This window comes from Pseudorca crassidens, chromosome 13, assembly GCF_039906515.1.
Source record: "Pseudorca crassidens isolate mPseCra1 chromosome 13, mPseCra1.hap1, whole genome shotgun sequence".
NCBI classification, from domain to species: domain Eukaryota; kingdom Metazoa; phylum Chordata; class Mammalia; order Artiodactyla; family Delphinidae; genus Pseudorca; species Pseudorca crassidens.
Window position 1 is genome coordinate 77206886 of NC_090308.1, and position 26815 is coordinate 77233700.

General features: G+C 41.2%; 1 protein-coding gene and 1 long non-coding RNA gene across 4 annotated transcripts in view; both read left to right on the forward strand.

Annotated features, from left to right (window-relative positions):
- FILIP1 (filamin A interacting protein 1) overlaps window positions 1-26815 on the forward strand; it is a 228793-nt gene that overhangs the window by 94349 nt on the left and 107629 nt on the right. For all 3 annotated transcript variants that reach the window (XR_010933856.1, XR_010933855.1, XM_067702752.1), the window contains one exon: window positions 26036-26317. Coding sequence is in view for 1 of the 3 variants with exons in the window: in XM_067702752.1 (XP_067558853.1) it covers window positions 26036-26317 (282 nt within the window). In the remaining 2 variants the exon portion in view is untranslated. The remainder of the gene's footprint in view (window positions 1-26035; window positions 26318-26815) is intronic.
- Window positions 1625-8592, forward strand: LOC137204823 (uncharacterized). Its single transcript, XR_010933858.1, has 2 exons — window positions 1625-3911; window positions 8233-8592. It is a non-coding gene; the product is annotated as an uncharacterized lncRNA (long non-coding RNA).

A 26815-nucleotide genomic window follows, 5' to 3' on the forward strand; every position in this document is an offset into this window, starting at 1 on the left:
TTGCCAGAAAAAGACAATTCTTTAAAGAAATCTAAAAATCTATTTTCATATGCATGTAGCAATTTTCTCTCTTATTTCCCTAACTACACTGAAACTGATTTTAGCTAAAACTACCTATAGGTTCTTAATTAACACTACACACATTTATAGACTAGCTGTGTTCACACCAGCTTTGTGCCCCAGTCATTCGTTTTCAGTTCTGACTAAACATCTCCTCAGAATAATATGCTACTCTTTTGGAGGCAAGTTGTCTCCTGCCTGAGGTTTGGTGACTTCATTTGATATGACACCAATGTTAACCAAGGAAATGAACATCGAACAGTAAAAAAACCAAAAGGGAAGGTGTGTTAAATCATTGGGCAGACACTTGGCACCAGTAGAAGCAACTGGCTCCATTAGCTGGTCCAGGAAATGTGCCACATTGTGTGTAGAGAATCCAACTCCCCAAATTATAGAACTGGTAGAACGTTGTACACCGGGTTTACTTTGCTGGGTAACGTCATCCTTGGCTCAGATGCAATGAAAGATTCATCATCTTCCCAGGTGACGCTGGGGCAAACCAAGGTTTAGTCTCCTTTTATTGCCAGGGAGAGATTGATGGCTGTGGGTAGAAAACTATGTGAAAGTTGGCAGTTCTAGCTGGCTGGAGCTTTCAGGTTTGTCCAAGAGAAAGTCAAGGGTGTGAACCCAGGTAAACTAAATGTTTACAGCTATGGAAGCCACCGTGGATTTGAAACCACCGAGGTGCATGGTGCCATTCATAGACAGCATGCCATTCTCTACAGCCACAGTTTTCTCTGTGAATGACTATGAAACGTAGGTTAACTCATTTAAGTTTGGGGCTAAACATGCAAGAGGACGATTTCACCAAGATAGGTAGATTTGTAAGATTCAGCAAAATAATGATCTTAACTAAATTGACGGGATCACACACTTTGTTGTTGTTAAGCACAAACAGATGAACTGTCCCAAAGGAATAAATGAAGAAAGTAAAATGTATTTGAAAAGAAGAATGTGCAGAAATATACTCTTAAGTATTTGTAGTGATCATAAGAAGAGTCATGACTTTGCAGAACGGAATCTGCAAATGTATAGGCCATGGGAACAAAGCAGTTTCATTTATTCACTATTTAGCAAATATCCTGTTGCCTACAATATGCAGACACTCTATTAGGTGCTAGGAGTAAAAATATTTAAAAACTTGGTTTCTGCTTTCAGGAAGTTCACACATAGGCAAATAAACATGGTAGTTGCCATAGTTATATGGGAACAACGTTCATGGAGAGTAAAGAAAGAAGCAGCTGAGTTTTCCTAAGGGACCCAAGGAAGAGAAAGCAATGCTTGAGTTGACACTTGAAGGAAGAGTGGGACGAATGGTGGGGATGAGAAGAGCAGTCCAGAGGCCTGGCGAAAGGGTGGTGTGTTCAGGAACAGAGCTGGACTTGGTTCTTTGAGGGCAAGGGCAGGAAGGGAATGCAGAGAGCTTGACAGGGTCTAGGTCATGTAGGACTGTAGGATTTGCTTCTGGGTAATAGCAAATTACTCAAGACTCTTGAGCAGAGGGGTGACACAAAGACACTTCTGTGTTAAATCTCTTTTTCTGAGAGCTCTGCAGAGTATGAGTCGGAGAGACTGACACTTGGGGGCGGGGTTGCGGAGCTGGGGGGAGAAGGGATCCAGGTAGGGGGTGGAAGTCGGACCACACTGGCTACGGGCTTCCCTCTGGCAGCCCCATTCCCGTGCGTCTCAGCTCAGCCTTCTGCTGGGCTGAAAGTCAGTGGAATGCCATAAGCTCTGAGATCATATAAATAACACTTACACAATTATGGGTAAAAATCCCACTAAAAAAAACTCTCGGGGGGAGGTGTACAAATTATCTTATTTTTCTTATATTTTGTTACCTAAAGTATTGTCGGATAGAACTTATGAAATTTTTTTCTCCACAAATGTACGCATACAGTAATGGTATGTGTAAGTCGAAATTCATTTAAACATGGACCTTTTAAAGTATGGGCAAATCTGTGGCAGTCACACACCGAAACAGGCCCATTTAAGCTCTGTGATTAATAAGGCAGTCTGATAGATAAAGTGTGTGGCTGAGGAAATGAGCTAGTGAGTGACAGGGGGACATCACTGCGTATGAGTGACTACAGAGTGACTTGAAGGGGCGGGGACACTATGACAAAAACTCCCGTGGGAGTTCACTCTATAAGGGCTCATTTGCAGCTCGTGTACAAATGTCTCTGTTAAACTTGTTATTTGCATTTAACAATAATAAACAATGATACACTGTGTACCTGGCAAGTGCAGTAAGTAGGATCAAAGCTTACAGTGAATCAAATGTTGACAGCCGGTTCAACCAGAAAAGGGGAATATGAGAACTAGAGACCCTCAAAGAACAGTTTTCTTTAAATTTCTGCATCTCATTTGGGAATCTCAACCTGTTTATTATTAACTGAACAAAGTGTATCTGAAAATTAGAGGCAAATAGTTGGTTTTTGATGGGGCCAGTGGTACATTTGGAAGAGAAGAAGCAGTAAACCAATTTTAATTTAGATTGGATCGACTATCAGAGAATTGTATTTGAGTCATTACGTTCACCATTATTTGCATTGTTACCTCTACTGTTTATTGAGCACTTTCTACTTGCACGGCACTGTACGAAGCAGTCACCACTCACGATTTCATTTTGTCTCTCCAAAGCTCAAGGGGTAGTCAGAGGTTATTATAATCCCCATATTGCAGTAAAGCTGAGGCTTGGAGAGGTTGAACGGACTTTTTTCTCTATGGCTCACCTTAAATGTGAGAATGTTAGAGCAGAAAGAAACTTGAGGTCATCTATTTCATCAGAAACTTAGATGCTAAGCAGTCAGGCAGATAAGGTAACACCGAGACTCCATGCCTTATCCAACAAGGACAGCTGCTATTCAGTAGCAGCCTTTGTTGCCACATGGGAATGTAGGCTTATTGTTGCCGACCTTATAATTTTTAAAGAGAAATCAGGAATTTGGATTTGAATGCGTAAGTTCCCAATTTTTAAAGCATGCTGGGCAAACAAGGTACATCCAATGGCTATATCTGGGCAAAGGACCACCAGTTAGCAACTTCTAATTAAGTACGATCCCATTATTTTACAAATGAGACACAGAGAGGTGAAGAGAGCTGCCCAGTGTCACACAACAAGTCAGTGGTATAGCTGGGAATCTATGTGCAATACATATTTCTTCCATTTTTTTTCCCCTGAAATCATGTTAGATTACAAGTTACCAAAACATTTCTTTACATTTTTCAGAAAAATTTGAAGTATGTAGCTGGGGAAATGAGCTAGTGAGTGACAGGGAATAGATTGACTACAGATTTTTGAAAGGTATTTAGAAATTGTTTACTTCCTCAATATATTCTATTAAAAATTGACAGATAATGATAATGCTTTTGACATAAATATTTGCTTTCCCTTCTGCTGATTGCTTTGATTAATGACTTTATAAAGAGCTTTAAACAGTGTAATTTGGAGAATAGGACTTCTAAGAAAAACATGAGTTGATTTTTAATTTTTGTTTAATGGATGTTTCAGGAGCATAATGACTTCTAACTACAAATTTTCTAATAGTCTTCAATCTTCATTTAATCCGAAAACTGGAGAAATGAGTTAGGGAATCATTTTCCCAAATAATAAAGAAACTTTCCACTTTTATTTCAAGAGTTTTCATTGTGGACCACAACAATGATAGTGTCATTTTATAGCTTAACTGTTAACATTTTCTCCCTTCCTTGTTTCTCTAGTGGTAAAAAGATGGCTCTTACAGGAGCTCCTTGTTTCTCCATTCATCAGCTGGGTTGTCAAGGAATCCAGGAGGGGCTACTGCACTGATAGCACCAGCTAAAGATCCTGCATGTGTGCAGATATGGACGTATGTGGATGAGGGTTTGGGGAAAGAATATAAGAGAAATGAAGTTGGAGAAGGGAGGAGGTTTCACTCTTCTATCACATCCATTTCTTTTTTTAAATTGAAGTATAGTTGATTTACAAAGTTGTGTTAATTTCTGCTATACAGCAAACTGATTCAGTTATACATATATATACATTTTTAATACTATTTTCTATTATGGTTTATAATGGAATATTGAATATAGTTCTCTGTTCTGTACAGTAGGACCTTGTTGTTTATCCATTCTAAATATAAAAGTTTACATCTGCTAACCCCAGCCTCCCACTCCAATCCTTCCCCCCACCTCCTTGGCAACTACCAGTCTGTTCTCTATGTCTGTAATCCTGTTTCTATTTAATAGATAGGTTCATTTGTGTCATATTTTAGATTCCACATATAAGTGATATCATATGTTATTTGTCTTTCTCTTTCTGACTTACTTCACTTAGTATGATAATCTCTAGATCCATCCATGTTGCTGTAAATGACATTATTTCATTCTTTTTTTATGGCTGAGTAGTATTCCAATGTATATATGTACCACATCTTCTTTATCCATTCATCTGTCGATGGACATTTAGGTTGTTTCCATGTCTTGGCTATTGTGAATAGTGCAGCTGTGAACATAGGAGTGCATGTATCTTTTTGAATTATAGGTTTGTCTGGATATATGCCCAGGAGTGGGATTCCTGGGTCGTATGGTAGTTCTATTTTTAGTTTTTTTAAGGAACCTCCATACTGTTCTCCATAGTGGCTGCACCAATTTACATTCCCACCAACAGTGTAGAAGGGTTCCCTTTTCTCCACACCCCTCCAGCATTTGTTATTTGTAGACTTTTTTTTTTTAATTCTTGCGGTACGCAGGCCTCTCACTGTCGTGGCCTCTCGTGTTGCGGAGCACAGGCTCCGGACGCGCAGGCTCAGTGGCCATGGCTCACGGGCCCAGCTGCTCCGCGGCATGTGGGACCTTCCCGGACAGGGGCACGAACCCATGTCCCCTGCATCGGCAGGCAGACTCTCAACCACTGTGCCACCAGGGAAGCCCCTATTTGTAGACTTTTTAATGATGGCCATTATGACCCATATCACACCCATTTCTTAAAAGAAGTCAGGGGAGTCAAGAGTGACAAATTGCTGGGGTTGGAGGGGTTCTCAGTGGGCCCTCAACCACGTGGCCTCATGGAGGCATGAGATTCTTCATCGCAGGAAGCCAGTCCTGCCTGCCATTATACTTTGTAGACGGGTCTCAGCATTTCCCTGTTGCTGACTGTGTGGCTCTTAATAGTACGCATGTTACGTATCTCCAATAAGCTCAACCACAGTGAGACCTCTCTTCCTCTGCAACTTCCCCTTTACTTCCTGCACTATCAGGGGCCTGGCAGTAAACAGGCTGACTTGCCCTGAAGGTTGGGGAAGGCAGATGGAATCCTGAATTTCCAGGTTCTTAGGATTTTACTGACTTGGAATTAAGCATTTTAGTTCAGCTCATATCTTGTTTTCACATTTGTCCGCAATGTATTTTTTTTAACTTTTATTTTGAAATAACTTTAGATTTACTCAAAAGTTGCCAAAAGAGCCCACAGTATATTTTCAAAATAAATTCTGTTTAAAAAAAAACCTAGAAATTATTTCCCTATCTTATTTATATCATTTACTCGATGCAATTGTTATATATATGTTTTACCTTTGACAGGAAAAGTAAACCATCATAGCAATAACATATGGTCATGCAAATTCATGTATTTTTTTAACTGACTCAGGTAAGGGGGGATATCCATAGCACTCTGCATTCAGTAGGTTTTCAAGAAATATTTGTTGACTGGTGTATATAAAAGGGAGGGTTTGATGACACATCTTCCCTCTTTTTGCGGTACGCGGGCCTCTCACCGTTGTGGCCTCTCCCGTTGCGGAGCACAGGCTCTGGACGCGCAGGCTCAGCGGCCATGGCTCACGGGCTTAGTTGCTCCGTGGCATGTGGGATCTTCCCGCACCGGGGCACCAACCTGTGTCCCCTGCATCGGCAGGTGGACTCTCAACCACTGTGCCACCAGGGAAGCCCACATCTTCCCTCTTTAATTGAGAATTACCTAGCAATGGCCTAGTTTGTATTTCAGCGTTAGGAGGGACTTAACTGTGCACTAGTTCAGATATGTGGCCCCTCTAACTCAGAGCTTTAGTTTGCACAGGGACCCTGTCTTAGTATAACACAGTCTGGGTGGCTTACAAACAACAGGAATTCATTTCTCACAGTTCTGGAGGCTGGAAGACCGGGTGACAGCAGGGTCGTTTTCTGGTGAGGGCCGTCTTCCAGGTTGTAGATGGCTGACTTCTCCCTGCTGACTTCTCTCCATGGTGGGAGAGGCTAAGGGGCTCTGTGGGGTCTCTTGTAAGAGCACTTATCCCATTCAGGAGAGCTCCATCTTCATGACCTATGCACCTCCCAAAGACCCCACCTTCTAACACTGTCACATTAGCATTAAGATTTCAACATGAGTTTGGGGGGAACACAAACATTCAAACCATGGCAGGTCCCCAGTGACCTTTCAAGAGTATGGCAGTTGCTCTCTAGGACATTATACTCAAAGGCTAGTGCGGTGCATAAATATTTCCTAACTTCTTTTTAGCATCCTATTTTCCACTTTTCCATCATTTATTTATCTAAATCTTTTTCAAATCTGAGATGCTTGAGAAATCCCAAAGGGTGAATATATCCCACTTGTTCTACAGTGTTAAGAATAGCTTACTTTCCATTGTCCCTATGTCTGCCCTTTAAGGAGTTCATACTTTAAGGAGTTCTACTATGTTTGCACATGCAGCTATTGTTCTGTATTTTAAGAGACAGAGAACAACAGTTTTGCACACTCTGGTCATGACTATATTAGCTTACTATTCCTTTAACCTTTTCTCAAGAGATTTTAATTGTCCTTCTCTCAACAAGCTGTGGAATTGCTGTGATATAGGACCTCTGGGTTAACATTCTGAGGGTGAGAATTCAGAGATCTGGAGAATTTCATTAGAGGGTATTTGGAGAGAATGTAATATTAGCCTATCAAGTTGATCAGCAGCCTGTTTGTAACCCTCATCTCCGGCAGAGCTTTCCTATTGGGGAGTCATTCAAAATTCATCTAGTTTCTGAACCTTTCAGTCACTTTTTGGCTTTCCTGTTTCCTCTGTAATATTTGGGAAATCCTGCAACTTCTTCACCTTCTGAATGAAGAGCCCATGAGTAGAAGCATCATTCTAGAGGGTCTGTATGATTTCTGAGGACTTTTTGAGAGATCAGTCTACATTTTTTGCTTCCTTCAATTTATTTCAGCCAGAATGGAGCCACCTTTTCCAGGAGATCAAGTAGAATATGCTGGTGTCCATTGCAGTTTCTCATACCCTGCCTTTCCCCCCCTTAGCTTAATTCAATTACATAAAGATGTATTGCTCATAAATTCTGTGTAAGCCCTGTGCTAATTGCTTCAGGGGTTTTGTAAGTGAATTAGATAGCTTTTGCCCTCAAGCAGGTTATGATCTTGTGGGAGCATAAGAAAAGGTTAAGTACACCAAAGCTGTAATATACAGACAAAAATAAGTATAATTTTTGTTTCTATTTTTATTTATTTCTGTTTCTGTTTTTATTGCTTACTTGGGTTAAATTTATTTAAAGCTTTCTAATCAAAGCCCTGTGGAATAAAGGAGAGGAAGAAGAGAAGAGCAAAGTCCTTGGGCTGAATGTATTCATCATGTGCTGAGAATAGTGTTGCTCCAAAGTGTGAAGTCCAGAAGTTGGGTTTATCCCATAGCTCAGTGAATGACAAAAAGTCCTAAGACTATATCTTTTGTAGCTTTACTCTCTACAAATAACCTATGATGAAGCAGTAGCCCTCTTTGATTAAGATTTTCAACCCAAAATGATCTACTGGCAGGCATACAACTTAGCACAGCTGGAAGAAGCATATTCTTGAGTTCATGACAGTAAAAGTGGTTGTCTTTGGACTGTCACTGTGCCACAGTCATAGAATGTAATAGAGGTAATGTAGGAATTGTTACAATGCAACTTGGCTAAGACAGCCATCATACATAGGGCCTCGTTTCTAAAATCTATCTTTTCAATAAATTAATTCATGAAACCTCATAGCTTACCCCTATGAAAAGGAGAACAGTTTGTGATCTCCTGCCTTAAATGGAAAAACTGAGGCACAAAGCAAGCAGTTAATTTCTCTGAAATTTCCTGTGAGCAGTTGATTTCTTTGGAATGTCCAGTTAACCTCTTAACCAACGTTGCTGATGACTAATTCTTGGTTCTTGACCACAGCTCTTCCCTGGCTCAAATATATTCTCAGCAAATCATGAAGCTCATGACCAATGAGCACTGCTCTGCTCAACCCACCACATGCAGTAGAAGCCTTCGAGGTCACTGTTTGTTTGTACATATCTTTGACATCATCTTTTGGATTGTGCTTGAGGCAGTGTTATCTCATGGTGAGTATCTCCGTAGAGATCCCTCACTGTGTCAACACATCAGGAGCTGTTACCGGAACATTACAGACCCAAGCTCTCCCATGAGGCATCTCTGGCCAAGAGGATTGCTGAAATGAGGAGTGTGAGGAAGACGGGAAAGCCAGTATCCTTATGAACTAAGCTGTATTCCCAATAAAAGAAAACAAGAACAAAACATTGACTTCGTTCAAAACCCAGCCTGTTTTCTTCACAAAGGCCATTTGTTTTAAGTTTGTCCATACAAACTTACGTATTTTCTCCCTGGCTTATTGTCACATACTTCAAGAAGACAAATTCTTCGTCTGATTTTTCCTTCTACCTGCTTCTCTGTCTGCTTTGCAACACTGCTGTCCTTGGACTGAGGCTTGGCTGGTCAGAATGTGTTTATCTTTGTCAGGCAGACAGAGGGTCCAATGAAGGCAGTAGCAAGTGATGCTAGGTTTGTCTGATAACCGGCTGTCTTCTTACTCACTTCTTACTTCTGCCTTTGTAATATCTTGCTCAGGAATGCAGGGAAATTTCTCCAATCTGATTCTGTCTTCATGGGAAAGTGAGAGCCGGGGAGTGAGGCTGTGGCCGTCACTTGGCCCTTCCTCAGTCCTGTGCTGGAGCCAAGTGGCACCGGCTGTGTTCAGTGACATCAGTGTTGGTGATCATCATGAACTTGGCCACGATGGGGGAATTTACACCACAGAAATCTGCAAATGCTACCTACTAATCAAGAATTTATTTTCTTTCTCTAAAGAGCTGGCTTACCAGCACACCACTGCCCTCTGTCCTTAACCTAGCTATACCTGAAGGATTTCTGCCAGTGTCCAGTACAACTTCACCAAACCTCCGACATACTGTGGACACAAGATGGCAAGTCAAAAAGAGTTAGGAAGAGATGATTTCTCCACCTGTGCCATCATTAAAAGATACTTTGGGGACAGGGCTTTACCTGACCTGTAATCTCCATGAGCAGCCCTTTAAAGCGCCACCAAACAAGTATCGATATCAGAAGCCACAAAAGTGTGCTTTCTAAGCAAATGCTGCTTTAAGATAACCTATAATCCCTTGTTCCCACTTCCAACCAGGTTTGTCTCACTAGGTCTCCTGTCCCCTCAGGAGCCACCCTTGCTCCCAACTTTGGTGCATCCACAGTTACAGTTGGAGGCCTTTTGTGCAGTGACTTCTGTGACTCTGGGGGCTTCAGTGACCGTAAGGACTTCAAGACCATCAGGGATTCTGGCCCCACCAATGCCTTCAGTGTGTGCGAAGTTTGGTTGCTGTCTGAGCACTGGAGTTCAATCCTGGAGGCTTCTGCTCTTCCTGCAATTGCTTCTTTGTTGCCCTTGATAACTGCACAGCAGCTTCAGTGATGACAGCAGAGGCCACTGGCAGCAAGAGCAAGAGAGAAGGAAATGTCAGAAGGTCTCCTGGTAGCCGTCAGGACAGCGCTGACGAGCTCGGTTCCTTACCCCCTCCGCTTGGGGACTTCTAGAAATAGCTGAGTGAGGGTCTTTGAGGAGAGTCTGGACGTCCCCAGTCATGCGTGGGAGCAGCGTTTGAGAGGCCATAGTTTTACCTCCAGGTTACTGTATTCCACGGGACCTGATTTTAAGTTCTCAGTTTGTGAAATGGCAGCGGCTCAGAAAGGTGGAATCTGAATTCAGGGAGACATGATTTAACTATTGGTTAAGCCCCTAACAATCACCTATCCACTCATTCATATTCCAAGATGAAAAAAGCAAAGAAATCTCCAATAAATCAATATTCTCCTCTGAAGAAAAGTGAACAAAGAAAGTTGCTGGGGCCTGTGAATTGCCGGTGCACCTATGATATAATTTTGTGCTTTGAAAAAAATCAGCTGCTAGAATACAAAGTACCTTTTTCATTTTTTAAAAGATCACATTAAAGATCCCTCCCTTTGAGCCATTGTGGATGAAACCAGTATGCCTTGCACAGGGAAGGTGCTCCAGAACATTTTTGTGGAATTGGCTTTGAGATAGAAATACTGACTCATTCTTATCATAATAAATTTTTAAAAACTGACCTGGAAATAACTGATTCAGCCAATAAGCTAGCATAGGCAAAAGGTCTTCCTAGTTTCTCCAGCTCTCTCTGTGACTTACCTAGTCAACTGGAACAACTTTACTAGACTGTGAGGGGTCCATGATGGCACAGACCCCCTACAGTTCTTTTCTTTACCTAGGACTGACGCCATGAAATCACGTTATGAGTATGTATTGAATGAAAGTAAGAAAGTGGATCCTGAAAATAATTTCACTGATGACAGTAACATGAATTCTATCTTTAAATTTAGTTTTGAATGGTACATTTTAAAGTGACAAAGAAAGGTTAATTCTAAAATTTCCTTTTCAGTGATCATTCATATGTAGGGTGTGGCATACTTATAAATACACAAGTGACAAAACTAGTTCATGAAAACAGTGGGACTGTTTCGGTAAAGTCTAAACGGCCTGCCCAATATAGGTTATGATTGGTTTATAATCTAAATGAAATCTATAGAGAAATAGAAAACCTCCAAGTCTGTGTTCTTGGTGAAGACTCTGGTTTAAGCAAAATCCAGCTATCTGTAATCCTTAGGAAACTATTTTCACACAATTCACCTATGTCACTATCTTTTGCATGAAGTATTGTGAGAGTTTTTTGAAAGGTATTTTTCTTATGTTCGGAGGTTTTGACTTTTTTCTGTTTTCTGTTCTTCTGCTGCTCCTGCTATTAGTTCTTGGGCACATTTCCTTCGAGCAGAGCTGTGGGGAGGACAGAGTAACATTTAGACCTACTCAGTTGGCCCTGGAGTGCAGTCATGTAGGCTTTTCTCTCCCGGGGACAGCTGGCTGGGCCTGTGCGGGGGAAAACCCTTGGTTCACAAGCTACGTCACCTCCCCACTCTGGTTTGTCAGCTGCCTGGCAAATCTTTGTCCTTGGCCACAAGTGTCATTAGATGAGAGAATATGGGTGACTGCAAGTAAACACATCACCACTCCTGACAAGCAATTATCAATCTGTGTTCTGTGGACGGTGAGTCACGTTAGTGTACAAAGAACAGAGGAGAACAGAAAACAAGGGGAAGGAGGGTACAGGACACCCTCCACCCTCCCTGGTTACAAATTTGGAAAGTACTCACTTTGGGCATTTTTGTTGGCTTGAATGGCAGCTGATGAAAATGAAACGTCAACAAAATAAGAAGGTTGTATTGAATTACTGGGAAAGTATTTTTTCTCATGGCTGCTTGAGAAACAGACATTACTATTTATGTACATCTTAATTTTCAGACATTAAAATTATAGGAACAGAGCCAAAATTAAAAATAACCTGTGTTTTGTACTTTCTTGATAGAACATTCCTTGACCTTCCTCTGCCCTCGCTCCCACTATTTAGTTACCATGGTGACCACCAAGGTTCACTTTTTTTTTTTCTGATGGGAAAAAATAACAGTGCCATATGAGGGACAGACTGAAGGCTAAACATTCCAACACAGACTGTAGTCTCATTATCAGACACAACTTGCCTGAGTTAATCCATTATGTTTTGTTACACACATAATTAGTATTTTGCTGCATTTGTTCTCCATTTTGAAGTTCTCTTAAGTCCACATCAGGCCACTGCACAGCTATGTAATTTTTTTTTTTTTTTTTTTTTTTTCCGGTACGTGGGCCTTTCACTGCTGTGGCCTCTCCCATTGCGGAGCACAGGCTCCGGACGCGCAGGCTCAACAGCCATGCCTCACGGGCCCAGCTGCTCCGCGGCATGTGGGATCCTCCCGGAACGGGGCACGAACCCGCGTCCCCTGCATCGGTAGGCGGACTCTCAACCACTGCGCCACCAGGGAAGCCCGGCTATGTAGTTTTGTTTATACTCTTTCCTCTCCCTGGAAAGAGTTTACTCATTCCCTGGGCCCAGCTGAAGTACCACAACCTGAGAAATGGTTGGTCCTCAGAGCTTCTCCCTCTGTCCTAATCTACAGCCATTTGTCTTTGCATGTTTCCAATTTCTTTAAGAACTCAGGAGTTATTCGGGATCAGGTCCAGTTAATCCTCAGATCCAAGACTGCTATTAAAGCATTTCCCAAGCTTCCTTTTATTTTTTAAATCTGTTTAAATGTCTGTTTTGTACACCAGTTATCACAGGAGAAGTCATTGGGGTATGAGCTTCTTATATTTATTGATAATGTTTGTTATTATTTATTTAGTTAGTTTTTTTTCTATTTGGGGATATAATTTATAATAAGCCTAATACATTAGGAGATTAGCATAACACTTATAATTTACCGGTAAATATACAAATGTTGGGATAAGTGATTACATTTTTAAATAATGGATTGAACTGTTAAAAAACTTATAGACCACTATTTTGGACTATGAAATTCTTGAGGGAAGGAATATGTTTGTGTGTGTGTGTGTGTGTGTGTGTGTGTGTGTGTGTATCCTGGCACGCAACATGGTTCTTGTGTGCTTGTTATTTTGTATAGTGGTGCACAAAAAACTCTGTGGGATGAACTATAACCCAGAGTTCTGAAGCTGAGAAAGCCAGGGAGTTAATAGTACGAGATCAGCATGGTATTTCCTTGTCTTAGTTTCTTCTTAAACAATTGCAGAACATCCTCTCCACTCAGGTTAATTTAAGAGGTGGTCCCCAGGGGCGGTCTGTCAGGCCCTCCACTGTCCTGTCCCTCAGCTGGCTTGACGATCTATTGATGCCTCTACCACCTCTGCTGGTTCCAACAGTGACCCTGCAGAAGTTCCCCAGATCCTCCCCCTGCCTTCTGCATGGCCAGTTCTCCAAGCAAGGCCCCAGCTCCTTACAGAGCCTCTCCTGGTACACATCTCTGTTTCCATGTGTGCCCTTATTGCAGCCCCCATCAGCCTCGGCTTTGGCCGTGTGTCTGTGGAGGCATGATGGGAGCGTATTCCCGCCATGCGCAACATTCTCTCTCCCTTGGCAAAGTGACACTGTCCTCGGTCAAGCTTGTGACAGACTGCAGCTTCTTCCTTTTGGACAATTCCTTTCCAGATGGTTTCTTTGACTACCCTGCCCACCAGTCTGCTTCTTGCCTCTAGTTCCTCCCTGCACATTTCTGCCTGCCATCCAGGCTTGTCCAGACTGGACCCAAACGCAAATGGATTCAGAAGACAGGTGGCTGGAAACAGATGAAGCTGGCAGAGTATTTGCATATAAACCCACAAAAGTAGTCATTACTAGATTTTTTTTTTCTTGAAACCTGAAGCTTTCTCGATGTAGCTTTTGCTTTCTCAGGTAAAGAGAAGACTTTCTCTACTAGAAGAAAGAGTACAGATAAATATATGGCAACTGACTTTTGGGTCTCAGTGTTCAAGAGGTAATGGAGAGTAGTAAGGACACGTGTGAACTAGTGAGCAAATTCTCCATCTAAGTGGGTCGGCCACCACTCAACCCCAGCTAAACGTAGCTACGTGGTAAGATGGGCCCCGTAGTGCCAGACCTTCTGATTTTTTTCAGTAAAATCTGAAAATCTAGATTATTTGTGAGTCTTCTGATAAAAACTGTCTTGTTGAACACACACACCCATATCTGCAAAGAGGTTTTGGCCTCTTTGTAGCCTATAAGTTTAAACACTCAAACAGGGCCTCTGCTGGAGGATGAATGATAATCAGTCATGTAAATAGTTACAATTAACATTTTCTCCAGCCAAGTCAACCATTTCTAGTTTAGTTAGGGGAAAAGCAGAGAGTTTCTAGCTGAAATAGATAGATATCCTGAGGCCTCTTTGCAGCTGTCCGGACCTATCCCAACCCTAGAGTGTTGTTTCTCCGTGTGTGGTCCTGGGACCAGCAGCAGTAGCATCACCTGGGAACTTGTTAGAAATGCAAACTCTCAGGCCCCATCCTAGACCCACAGAATTAGAAACTCTGGACATGGGGACCAGCAATGTGCGTGTTAACATACTCTCCAGGTGATTCTGAAGTGTGAGATCCGCTGCCCTAGGCTTGCAGAGGGAGCTGCTCTGCCTGCAGTGTGTTCCCGGGGCCCTGACGGTTGCTGTAACCCTGGGCTTCCTGGTCCCACACCGTCAGCACCAGGTTTTAGGAGCCAAGATCTGTGTGCTGTGTGAACTCTGGGTCCAGCTTGGCTCTCCAAAGAAGGTATGTGACACCGAAGAGGACGCTGGCACATGGTAGTAGAGAAAAGGGGATCTGGGAATTGCATGTGTCGAGAGAGAAGAGAAGAATAAAATCTGTTCCTGCAGTGTTTCTTACCCTCCCCCCGCCATGACTTCTTTTACATAGGAGAATCGCCCAATGGTATGATTTAAAGAAAATCTGCCCTCACCCTACCTTCAATCGAACCTCTTTAAAATGACTACTTCCCTTTTCATTTCAATCTAGGTTTAAGACTGAGGAATACAGAGTAAGGGTAGTGATGCTATGATGTGACTTAAATCTAACCAGGTGATTTCTTAACCCCATCCTTAGAACCCAGAAGACTTAGAGTTTAGTAGATGGGTCAGGTTCGGGTTTGGGGAACACCTCGTGCAAGTCTGGGCTGGGAAGGCCCACCGTGGAGCAGAATGAGATCACCGGGATCTCATTTTTATAATTTCAATGAAAGGCATAGTGAGGAACCCAGATGGGAAAACAAGAGAGGTGCCTAGAGAGGGAGGTGAGGGGGGGCAGAGAAAGTCCACCCAGTGGTGGCCTCGGGGCAGAGCTCCCTGTGTCACCCCCTCTCTGCATCAGCCTCCTCTCCCAGGTGCCGTGCAGTCACTTCACCTTTGGAAGGGCCCCAGCTCTGGCTTCCTCCGGCCCCGCGTGTGAGTCTCATTCCTTGCTTTTCTTTTTCAAAGCCAGGGCGAGAGCAGTAGCGATGTGATTTAAAGGAAGACTCCTTTACCTATATTGCCTGAAAGTCCTGTAGTACCTTAAGGTTTACAAAGCTGTAACCAGTGTTATATTTCACAGTTAAGACGCCCCATAAAACTCAAGGACGTAATTCTAATACTTTCTTTATGACTGAACTCAGCTTTCGTTACTCTTTGGTTACCTCTCCCATTCTCCGTGCCTCCAATCCCCACCTGAAGCAGAGACCTTCACCTGGCTATTTCCTGGTAAATTCAATTTTATCTGGTGGTTTTTGTTTTTTTGTTTTTTGGGTTTTTTTGGTTAAATTCAATGTGCGTAGCTCAATCCTAGAACAAATCAGAATTCCATTTTGGTCTTTCCTTTCCCTCCTGCTGAGCTCTCCTCCCCTGTGTTTGGTACCACGCAGACACTGTGCATCCTCTGGGGGGTTGTGAGGGCGTGGTGTAGTCTGCTAGCGTGCACACCTGGTTCAGAGGGAGTCTGGTTCAGAGGGAGCCCTGAGGCTGTCGGGACTGGCCACATAATTTAGGGGCCCAGTGCATAATGGGAACTTGGGGGACTCTAGTTTAAAAAAATTAAGAATTCTGAGACAGCAATAGCAGAACATTAAACTGAGTTCAGGGCTGGTGCAGCTGCACAGGTCACACTCCTACGAAGCGGGTTACCTGTATTCTCCCAGCCTGGCTCCTGGTGAAAGTAGTGGCTGAGGCTCATTCTGGGCTCTTCAGTGTCTCTCCACGACTCTCAGATGCTGCAGATTCCCTGAGAGTAGCTGCGCCTTCCGTCTCATCCCGTTTGGGTGGTCTGCTGTGAAGCCCTCTGCCCTGTGACTCTGCCATGAGCACGCCGACCGTCCTTCTCAGCTCCCTTCCACCCTTGTGGGCCCGCAGCCACTTCTCTATCTCCTCCACATACTTAGTGGGCGTGTCTCCATCACCCACGTTGTACAGACACATGCTGCTAAGTCTCTACTCTCTGTCTGCATATCCCGGGCATGACTAGTGCCAGGGGTTATCCTACTCTCAAATTTTAGCCTGTCAAGCTCTTCCACTTTAGATTCCTCAGACTTTGTGAAGGAAAGGAAAGAGCCAGGTAAAGCTGTCCTTCCTCAACTTACCTGCAAGAGAAGAGGATGGGTAGGCAGATGGCACAGTTACTGCATTCTTTTTTTCCCTAACTTTTTTCTTCTCTCTTATTTTCAGGCATTTTCCTGATTACTGTACACTGGGGGAGGGGGTGGGGAGTGGCAGAAACCAGTTCCCTTTCTCCCAGTTTAAATGCATCCATCAATCATATTTGTCAGGCAGTCTAATTCAGGGCTGGCAAACTAAAGACTAGGGGTCAAACCTGACCACACCCACCCATTTATGAATTGTCTGTGGCGGCTTTCATGCTGCAATAGCAGAGTTGAGTAAATGGAACAGTGACCACACAGCCTGCAAAGCCCAAAATATTTAACGTTTACCCCTTTACAGAAGAAGTTTGCTAACCTCTGTGCTAGATGAACACAGCTGAAAGCAAAGTGTCTTTGTCACTGGTGGTACCTACGTGGAGGTGCTGAAAGTTGTTTGATGACCCTGGCGGTTAATCTGCCTCAGATTAATGCTTCCTGCCTTACCACTGCTAGTGGATACTTTCACACACATACGGAGAGTAGAACAGGCGTTATGATTTCACATACGCATGGTGGGTGGAACAGACATTATTATCCTCGGTTTAAAGATGAAAAAAGTACAGGTTGGAGAGCTTAAGGAACTTGTCCAGGATTACAGAATAAGTAAGTGTGGGGTTAACGGTGGGGATGTGGATCTCTTGATTCCTTGGGGTTAGTGGCAAACATCTCCGGGAGGATTCAGCGTGTTAGAAAAACAAATGCTGAGGCTGTTGATACGTGAGGTCTTGGGACACCTTTAGGTCTACCGTGGAGTTGGGTGGTACGCTGAGGTGGGGTGGTTGGAGGGTGGAGAAGAGAGTGGGTTAGGGGCCATTACGTGTTTGAAAAAATTATTCCAAAAGGTGGTAACTCATTTTCTTACATACTTCCTGCCCACAAAATGAGCCAGAAACTTCTGCACTGGGATAGCATGGCATTTTAGATAGAGTCAATTCCTAATGCACCTTAATTAGCTAATCACAAAGTTCTCCTCTTGACTGTTCTTTCCAGCCTTCACACTCAAATAGCAACTAGGTTTATGAAGTTTGGTTAATGGCCATAGAATTCACAGCCTCTTCACACAGCATCAAAGTGAAGAGAGTCTTTAAACATCAAACACCTTTGACAATCATATGGCTTCAGTAGCATTCATAGAATGTGTTCCAATAGGAATAATTTTTACTTTTCTCCTGTCTTGGTTTATAAAGTAGCTGTGTTTGTTTTCAGTTTAGGCTCCCTATACTCTGATCTATCCCGAGACAAGGGATGCTCAGAAAAGACCAAAGTCAGGAGGAGTTCAAAACAGACACAACCCATGACTTCCTACATTGCAGCTGATTTTAGGTTGCTGTTCATTGCAGCACTATTTACAGTAGCCAGACCACGGAAGCAACCTAAGTGGCCATTGACAGATGAATGGATAAAGAAGATGTGGCACATATATACAATGGAATATTACTCAGCCATAAAAAGAAACAAAATTGAACTATTTGTAGGTGGATGGACCTAGAGTCTGTCATACAGATTGAAGTAAGTCAGAAAGAGAAAAATAAATACCGTATGCTAACACATATATATGGAATCTTAAAAAAAAAAAAAGTTCTGATGAACCTAGGGGCAGGACAGGAATAAAGATGCAAACATAGAGAATGGACTTGAGGACGCAGGGAGGGGGAAGGTAAGCTGGGACAAAGTGGCAGAGTGGCATGGACATATATACACTACCAAACGTAAAATAGATAGCTAGTGGGAAGCAGCTGCATAGCACAGGGAGATCAGCTTGGTGCTTTGTGACCACCTAGAGGGGTGGGATAGGGAGGGTGGGAGGGAGATGCAAGAGGGAGGGGATATGGGGATGTATGTATACATATAGCTGATTCATTTTGTTATACAGCAGAAACTAACACACCATTGTAAAGCAATTATACACCAATAAAGATGTTAAAAAAAAAGAAGTGGTTGAGAAATTAAAAATAAAAGGCATTTAAAGAACACCTGCATACAGTTGACATAAGTGTAGGCAATTAGAACGCATGAAGTCATGGTCAGCACACGGATGGGGTGATCTGTGCAGTATTCCATCTTTTCCCTTGTCAGCATGAAGCTGTGATATCACCCAAACCACTGCATGTCTTTCTCCGCAGGGAGGCTAACCCATCTTATTAACATCCAGCCATTGTGATTTGCCTCGCATTTCTTAAAAACTGCAATTCAATTATTTGAGAATCTTTTCTGCAGAAAGACAAACATTTTTTTCTAACAGGAAATTTTGCACAGTTGGCTTACTAGAATAATCAGCTACTGTGCAAACTAGAATTTTTCTTAATTGGCCTAATGAAAAGAATCAGTTCATCCATATCCAGTCGTATAGCAATTATTGTATTTCTTGAGTCTTAGTGACTTTTTTAATTCAAAGACTCAGAAGTCAAAACACTGCAAAGGGCAAAGTTACTCTTCAGCTCCTTGAGAACCTCAAGCACTGAGAAGTAAAAAGACAGTGTCGGGGGACACTGTCGGGGGAAGAGAAGGTGGTCTTAGAAGAACAAGACATTACACAAGTAGAAATTAGAGGGAAAAAATCTGCTGCAATAGTGGGATTCTATGTTAACTCTTGTGGCTTGAGACCATTTACTGAATGCTATACCCTGTGAGTAAACTTATTTCAGCCCCAGGAAAGGATGGCTGCGAGTTCATTTGTGTTGCTGTGGTCCTGATATAGAGGTAAAAACTGCCATTCAGCTTCCTCCTTGCACCTGGAGAATCCAAACAAGCCCGTGTTCTGGTTCAGCCTTTCGCAGGTACTGGCCGCGCTATTTTGGGCAAAGGTCTAAATCTCTCTAAGCCTCGCTTTCCTTATCTTTTTAAAACAAGTAATTATAGCACCTGCTTTATGCATTGCTATTAGGATTTCATGAGATGATACTATCTATGTCAGATACTTAACCCAATGCTCAGAGCATAAGCTCCTCAGTAAAGGTCAGCTACTATTATTGTGAATAGAAGTATAATAATATTTAAGAATAATTCATCACATATAGACTGCTGAGAGAAAGCCTAAGATACTTTTCTCTGTAGCTATAGATAAGGCTCTTTTGTGAGTGAAAGGAAATGACTGATTCTTGTCAATTGTGGGGCTGGGCCTTTTCAGAAGTGATGAAATACAGGAAGGAATTCTAGTTCTGGCTAACCAGGAGTCTGGTAATTTTCCAGAGATGTTTTCTTTGTCAGATAAAACAAAAAGAGAGGCCACCCTATTTTATATTCAAAGTTTTAAAACCCTCCAATTGTACATTCATTCAGACTCAATATACAATTAAATTTTTTTTTTCTTATTTCATGGCAGTTCCCTGATCTATTCTCTTGTTATTTATTTATTTATTTTTTCTGGAAACCTTTTCGAGGTCTGCTGTTATCTTCCTTGAAAAATATTAAGCAGAACTCCATAAAATATTTCACCATGGTTTTAGGCTAGAGTAGAATAATATTTTTCTATTTTGCCATAGTTGTAATATTTTCCTTAAACTTTTGGTTACAACATCACTGCAGTGACTCCAACAGAATCCCCTTTCTTGAATTCTAACATTTTGTGAAATCATTTAGAAGAATTTTCAGTTGGTCTGGGTAGATTTGTCCTAGTAGAATGAAAAGGTTTCACATAAACAAAAACCTTAGTTATTTTGAGGATTTTATGAGTGTGGATAATGAGAAGTGAAAAATCATTTAACATGGCTTGCTGCATAAATAGGATTATGAAAATGAAAGAAAATTGTAAAGAAAATTTAAGGGCAAACCTAGGAACATTTATTAACAGTGTGTGCTGTTAGAATGAACGATAATCTCCCAAGAAATGTTTGAACATTTCATGAGTTGGGATATTTATAACTAGACTTAACCAAGTAAATAAGATAAGCAGAGGGAATAATCTGGCACTGATAGGGAATATACTAGTTGATTTGATGCTTCTTTTGCATCTTAAAATTCACATAACATGTTTTCTTTTGCCTCTGGTTTTGGGTGCTGTGGGTATTGTCATTTATGTATGAAAGAAAGAATCAGGACAGTTCCACGCTCATGTTCTGGAAGCCCCACTTGCAGCGGGCTCTTTGCCAGGCCACACTGGAAAAAGTAGGCTTCCTGCAATTTTGTGCTTTCCTTTTTGCTATGCAATATAGTTTTAATTCTATAAAGTAATTTAAAAATGGAAATTATATAAAGAAAATTATTGTGGTATCTCAACCTGTGCATTGGGTAGGTTCTTGAAAAAGAATATAAATAAAATAAAACCAGGAACAAACAGGAGGTGGATGGATACTTGAGAAGCATAGGAAAGATGCCAAAACCTAATTTATGCAGAAAAGAAGTTTTTGTTGGTGGTAGGGATGGAGAGTATCGTGACCAACATTGAATCATAACATGGAAAGACAAATCTGAAAGGAGGCAAGAGCAAGGGTGAGACTGCTATGGAAAATTCAAGGTCAAGATTTGCAGGAGCTAATGAAGATGGCAGCTGGAACGGGTGTTTAATTGCTGAGGACTTTTTTCTTTGTCCTTTTTTACTTGTTCAAAGGCTCTAGAAATACTTGTTAGTTCAGTATAAATTACTCAAAATTGTTATAAATATTTTCTGATTCCTAGGATATTGTTCATCTGACAGTACACTGTTTATTGCCCAACATATGGGGAGGAAAAGGAGGAAGAGAGATGACCATAGACCTAAAAGAGGGAGGTTTGGAATAAAATTCGGTCTTTCTTTTCTTCACACCGTAGTCAGAAAATTCCATGCAAAGTGTTGCTGACAAATTACTATGCAAGGAAAAGTAAATGTATTTCATGAACTATGTTAGGATGATTTATTTATTAAATAGAAGAATCTGTGCCCCAAATAACATTGATTCAAAAAAAAAAACCAAAACAGTTCTAAATCTGATGTGAATCTTCAATTTCTTTACATCATTTTCTTGAGGAGCACTTTCTTCAAAGGATATGCATTGGAACGAAGCAAAAGCATTCTTGGCTTCATTCAGAAAGTTTGTTATTTACATGTCCCAACCTTCTTTGCCTGGTTTAATAATGAAATTGATATAAGAGATTAATAGGAGAAAAACAAATTTAATTTTATACATACAGGAGTCCCATGAAAATATGAGACCTGAATGGCAGCCAGGTAATTGAAGCTTATATAAAACCTTGAGCTAAGGAAAGGGGTAGGGGTCTGGGGATACAAGGGGGAGGAAGGCCGTTCACAGGAAGGCAGAGGAAATGTTTGAAAAACAAATGTTGTCCTATTACAGATTACGTTTCTTAGGTAAAACGTATCTCTCTTCCTGGTATAGGCCCTCTTTCCAATGTAAATTTAGGCAGTTGATGGGGAGGAAAAGAGCTTTACCTGACTCTGCTGGGTTTTGATTGCCTTTAGTTCAAAACAATCCACATGCCAAAGTGGCATATTTGTGGTCATGTATTCTGCCCCCACCCCCAACTAACTATTAAGAAGCCTACAGGGGCTTCCCTGGTGGCGCGGTGGTTGAGAGTCCGCCTGCCGATGCAGGGGACACGGGTTCGTGCCCCGGTCCGGGAAGATCCCACATGCGGCGGAGCGGCTGGGCCCATGAGCCATGCCGCTGAGCCTGCGCGTCCGGAGCCTGTGCTCCACAACGGGAGAGGCCAGAACAGTGAGAGGCCCGCGTACCGCAAAAAAAAAAAAAAAAAGCCTGCAAAGTGCCAGATGCCTTTCTGTTATCTGCCTGCTACTCCTGTGAGCACAATGGACAGAATTTGGCCAACTCTGACTAAATGTTTATTTACTATTGTTCAACTCTGGGACTTTTAACACATTAAGTCTGTAATGGTCCCTGTTCAGACTACATCCTGTTTTCATAACCTGTATCCTTAATAATTAGCCCTGTTGCTTCTCAGAAAGATTTTTAAATGAGTCATCATTTTACAAGGTCTGCAGCAGGTTAATTATTTTGGGAAGAGTAGTTTTGCTTAGCAACCTAATTTCAGTTGCTGTGTGAGTTTTGCAAGAGTGCCTATGGAAGAAGACAGATGAATGAATTTCTCCAACTCTGTAGTATGAAGTGAAAAAACATGAATTTAGAAAACATTTGTAAAACCGTCTGGGTCATCTGCTTTCCAAGGTGGCCCCTTCACTTCCATTTTGCATGTGTTTAAGAACTTAGAAAAAAGCCATATAGAGAGTAAGTATTTAGGGTCACACCTGGGTTCAAATCCTAGCTCTTCTATTCCCTAGGAGTAACTGTGTGATCCAGAAAAAGAGATTTAATCTCTTTAAACCTCAGTGCCCTCGTCTGTAAAACTGAGAATAATAGCACCCACTAGGGTTGATGTGAATATTAATTTAATTGAGATGTTGTATATAAAATGCTTAGCACACTGTGTAGCACTTAAGAAACAGTGAGAGCTGTTAGAATACAGAAGAGTATGAATGTCACTAAATGTGATACATGAAAGTCTGTTCCTGTCTGGACTCTTTCTCCTACTAAGTAGAATAAAGTGGTTTAAAGTGGATATTATTGAGGGCAGGCTTGGTTACACTATTGAGAAATTATGTTTTTCTCCTTCTTACATGTTGTCCAATTCCTTTCTAAAACATTTCTTGACTAGTTTGCTATCTCTGAGTACGCTTGCAATCCTGAGATAGAACAGGTGCTGATGGCTGACTTTGTTGTGGAGGTAAAGATAGGTAAATGCCACTTTCTGTGTGTTTGCAGATATACTTAAGTGCATGTAATATATAGATAGATATGCATTTGTCCTATTTTACAAATATCCTAATGCTATAGATCCTATAAAAGATACAGGAAATCCAGGCAAAAAAGACACAAGCACATGTTAGAGTCAAACACAAATGTTGCGTATGATTAACTTTCAGACATTACCATCTTACTTCCCGTGCCTTGGGAAATATTGCCTGGAACTCCCATTAACGCATGATCTAAACTGAAGTTGTTAGATCAATATTTGATGTACCATTCCAAAGAGCCTTAAGATCTAACAGAGAAAATTATTTCAGATCAAAGAAATTCACATGTGGCATGGAGTCATAGGGAGTCACAATTCAATTTGGGAAGCCCATGTGTCTTAGTTATGATGTGTAACAGGTCAAGAGTTAAATTTGAAACTGTGGGAGGAGGAAAAATAATTTTCCCTTTACCCTTCTAAGATTCTTGGCTGATATAACCCTGTAATAAAAATACAGATTAGTAGGAGAAAACAAACAGAAGTTTAAGAACATGTATACCGCCGGTATACATGGAAGAGACCCAGGAAAACCACGTAACTCTCTGAAATGGCCCAAGCCATCACCTTAAATACCAGCTTCAGCTAAAGACAAAAGAAAGATGTCGGGAGCTGGGGAGCCACTTATGAGAGGTTATGAGGAAACCACAGTAAACAAGGAAAGCAGCGTAAATGCAGATTTAAGTCATTGCCTTCTGCATTGATAAGAGTTTCTAGAGATTTTAGAGTCATCCTTCTCTTCCTGGTACAGCAAGGGAGACACCCTTACAGAGATTTCCCTTATAAATGTAAATATGTCTTTAAAAAGGGTAATTTCTACCCAGGTTTCAGAGCTTCACATGTGTCTGCTGTTTCTTAAAAATAATGAGTTTAAAGTAATCAATATGCCGAAGAGGCATATTCAGGGTGGTGTATTGTGCTGACATTCAAAACCTTCTATTCGTCTCGTCCTTTTTTTTTGGCTTGGGATTTAAGTCAGCCCATTCTGCCACAAACAAGCTGTGAAAAATACAGTAGGTCTGCTCTAAAGTGCTCTGGTTTCCATTACAAAGAAACATTTATTCTTTGTTCACCAGCAAAGCACAAAAATGCTCTAAAATTTCAGGAACTAATCACTGAGTAAACCAGAAAACACGGCGCTAGTATTAAGGACCACATTTTCAGTTTATAGTGTTCAAAATTAGGGTGCTATAGAAAGTTCACACACACACAAAAGGGTCCATCTGGTTGTAAGCGTTCAGTTCAAAAAAGGAGCATGAATGTAGATTTCAAGATTTGTTAGAAGAATTGAATGTTCACTATCTAAAAGGAAACATCGCACTGTATTTATTTTTCTATTATAAACCTAGTGTTTTGAAAAGCTTTCCTTGGTTTCTTAACTATGGTTGGGTTCATAAAGGAAATTTACTTTCAGAAAACAAGTCTCTGTATTTTCTCTGGAATGAGTAATGAAAATCTTGCTGCTTAGCTGTTCAAGGGAAAGACTATTTATACTGTGAGTTTTAAATAAGCCCATGCACTAAGCTACTCTATTTAAGGGTTTAGGCGAATTTTGTGGTACTGCCCCCAGGATATTAGAGCTATCTTCCCGGAACTTGGAGGCTTAGCCTTTGAGCTCAGTGTATTTGTTTGTATCATACCTGTTAGTCAAGTTCTTTTGCTCAGAGATTGACACAGACTCTGCAAAGCGTTCAAAGTGGAATGACTCAAACGTGCTCCCCATGGGACAGATTAACTGCTGTTTTTGTCTTTTTTTCTTTACTTTACCTCAAAATATTTTTAAAAATTTTGATTTTGATCTGTTTTCTCCCAATTCTTTGTACTCTTGTTCTTATTACTGTAAATGACTGACATGAAAAAACAAAACACCTGCTTTTGAAAAAGAGGCTATGGAAAAATAGAATTCCATATCACTAAAAACTACCCCCCCTTCCCTTGGCTTTTCCCGTTTTCTCTCTCCACTTCAAGCCCCGCCAACCCTCACTCTATGTGGATTTTTCTGCACATTGTGACTTCCAACTTGTTCCTGGCAGGGTTTGAGGTTTGCATTTTCTGATAGACAATTTAGAATCATTTAAAAAAAATAACTTTTTTATTTTACAAAAGCTTTAGATTCACAGAATTATTGCAAAGATAATACTGGGGGTTCCCATACACCCCACCCCCAGTTTCCTCTGTAATTAACACCTTAGTGTGGTACATTTGCTATAATTAATAAACCAATACTGCCGCATTATTATTGACTAAAGTCCATGTTTTATTCATAGTTCCTCAATTTTTCCCTAATGTCTTTTTTCTGTTTCAGGATCCCATCCAGGATGCCACATTATGTTTAGTTCTCATGTGTTCTTAGCCTTCTCTTGGCTGTGACAGTTATTCAAATTTTCCTTGTTCTGATGACCTTGATAGTTTTAAAAATTACTGGTCAGGCATTCTGTAGAGTGTCTCTCAGTTGGGATCAGCTTGATGTTTTTCTCATTGTTAGAGTTGGGTCACGTTTTGGAGAAGGAAGATGGCAAAGGTAAAGTGCCATTCTTATCACATTCTATCAAAGATACTTGACAGAATCAGCAGTGCTATCAGCATGACTTGGCCTTGCTGATGTTCACCTTGATTACTTGGCTTGAGATGTTTGTGAGGTTAGAATCACATTTCCATCTTTTCCTGAAGATGGTCAAAGTATTTTCCTGTAGTTTTTAACGACACGCTCATTAAAGCTGTAAGGAAGCTAACTTGGGACTGATCTTTTTGTTCTTCTTTCTTGGTGATGTTGTAAAGCTGCTATTAGTTTCTGAGTAGTTAGACAAAAATAATTTCAGTGGTGGTAAAAACATCTTATCTTTTTTCACGTGTTTTAGGTGGGAATGAGATCCCGAAACCAGGGTGGTGAAAGTTCATCCAACGGGCATGTCTCCTGCCCCAAGTCCTCCATCATCAGCAATGCTGATGATAAAAGTCTCTCGGAAGATACAAAAAAGAAGAACAAATCAAATAGAAAGGAGGAAGATGTCATGGCCTCAGGAACTGTCAAACGACACCTAAAACCATCTGGAGAAAGTGAACGAAAGAATAAGAAATCCTTGGAGTTATCCAAAGAAGACCTCATCCAGCTACTGAGTATAATGGAAGGGGAGCTGCAGGTAGAGTCCAATTTTTTCAATTGTTGTGTCTCTAGTCTGAAGGTATAAAATAAGAGATTATGAACCTGTCTACCTCACTGGATTGTGAACTTCATGGGGAAAAGGACTGTCTTCCTTATTCATTCCTGCATCCCTAGTGCCTGGCACAAGTTTGCACTGAATACGTTTTTTGTTGAATGAACGAATAAATGAATAGATGCTGATTCTAACATCAAGCTTCTCTAGAAGCAGAAAATTTTTTCATGACATAATTTTGATAATAATTTAACACCTAGTAGTAGGTAATCAATGAGAACATCTAATTTAGCCCTTGACTGTGGTTGCAAACTGTGAAAAGGTCATGATTATTAGAAGGCAGAGTTAAGATCAATTGCTACTTTTGCTTTTTTCCAGAAGGTAGAGTAAAAGAGAGATAAAGAGGTAGAGGGAGAGACAGAGAGACAGAGAGAAAGAGAAGGAAACTTTGTTTAAACCAGTCTTACTCTTTTCTCTTTTCTT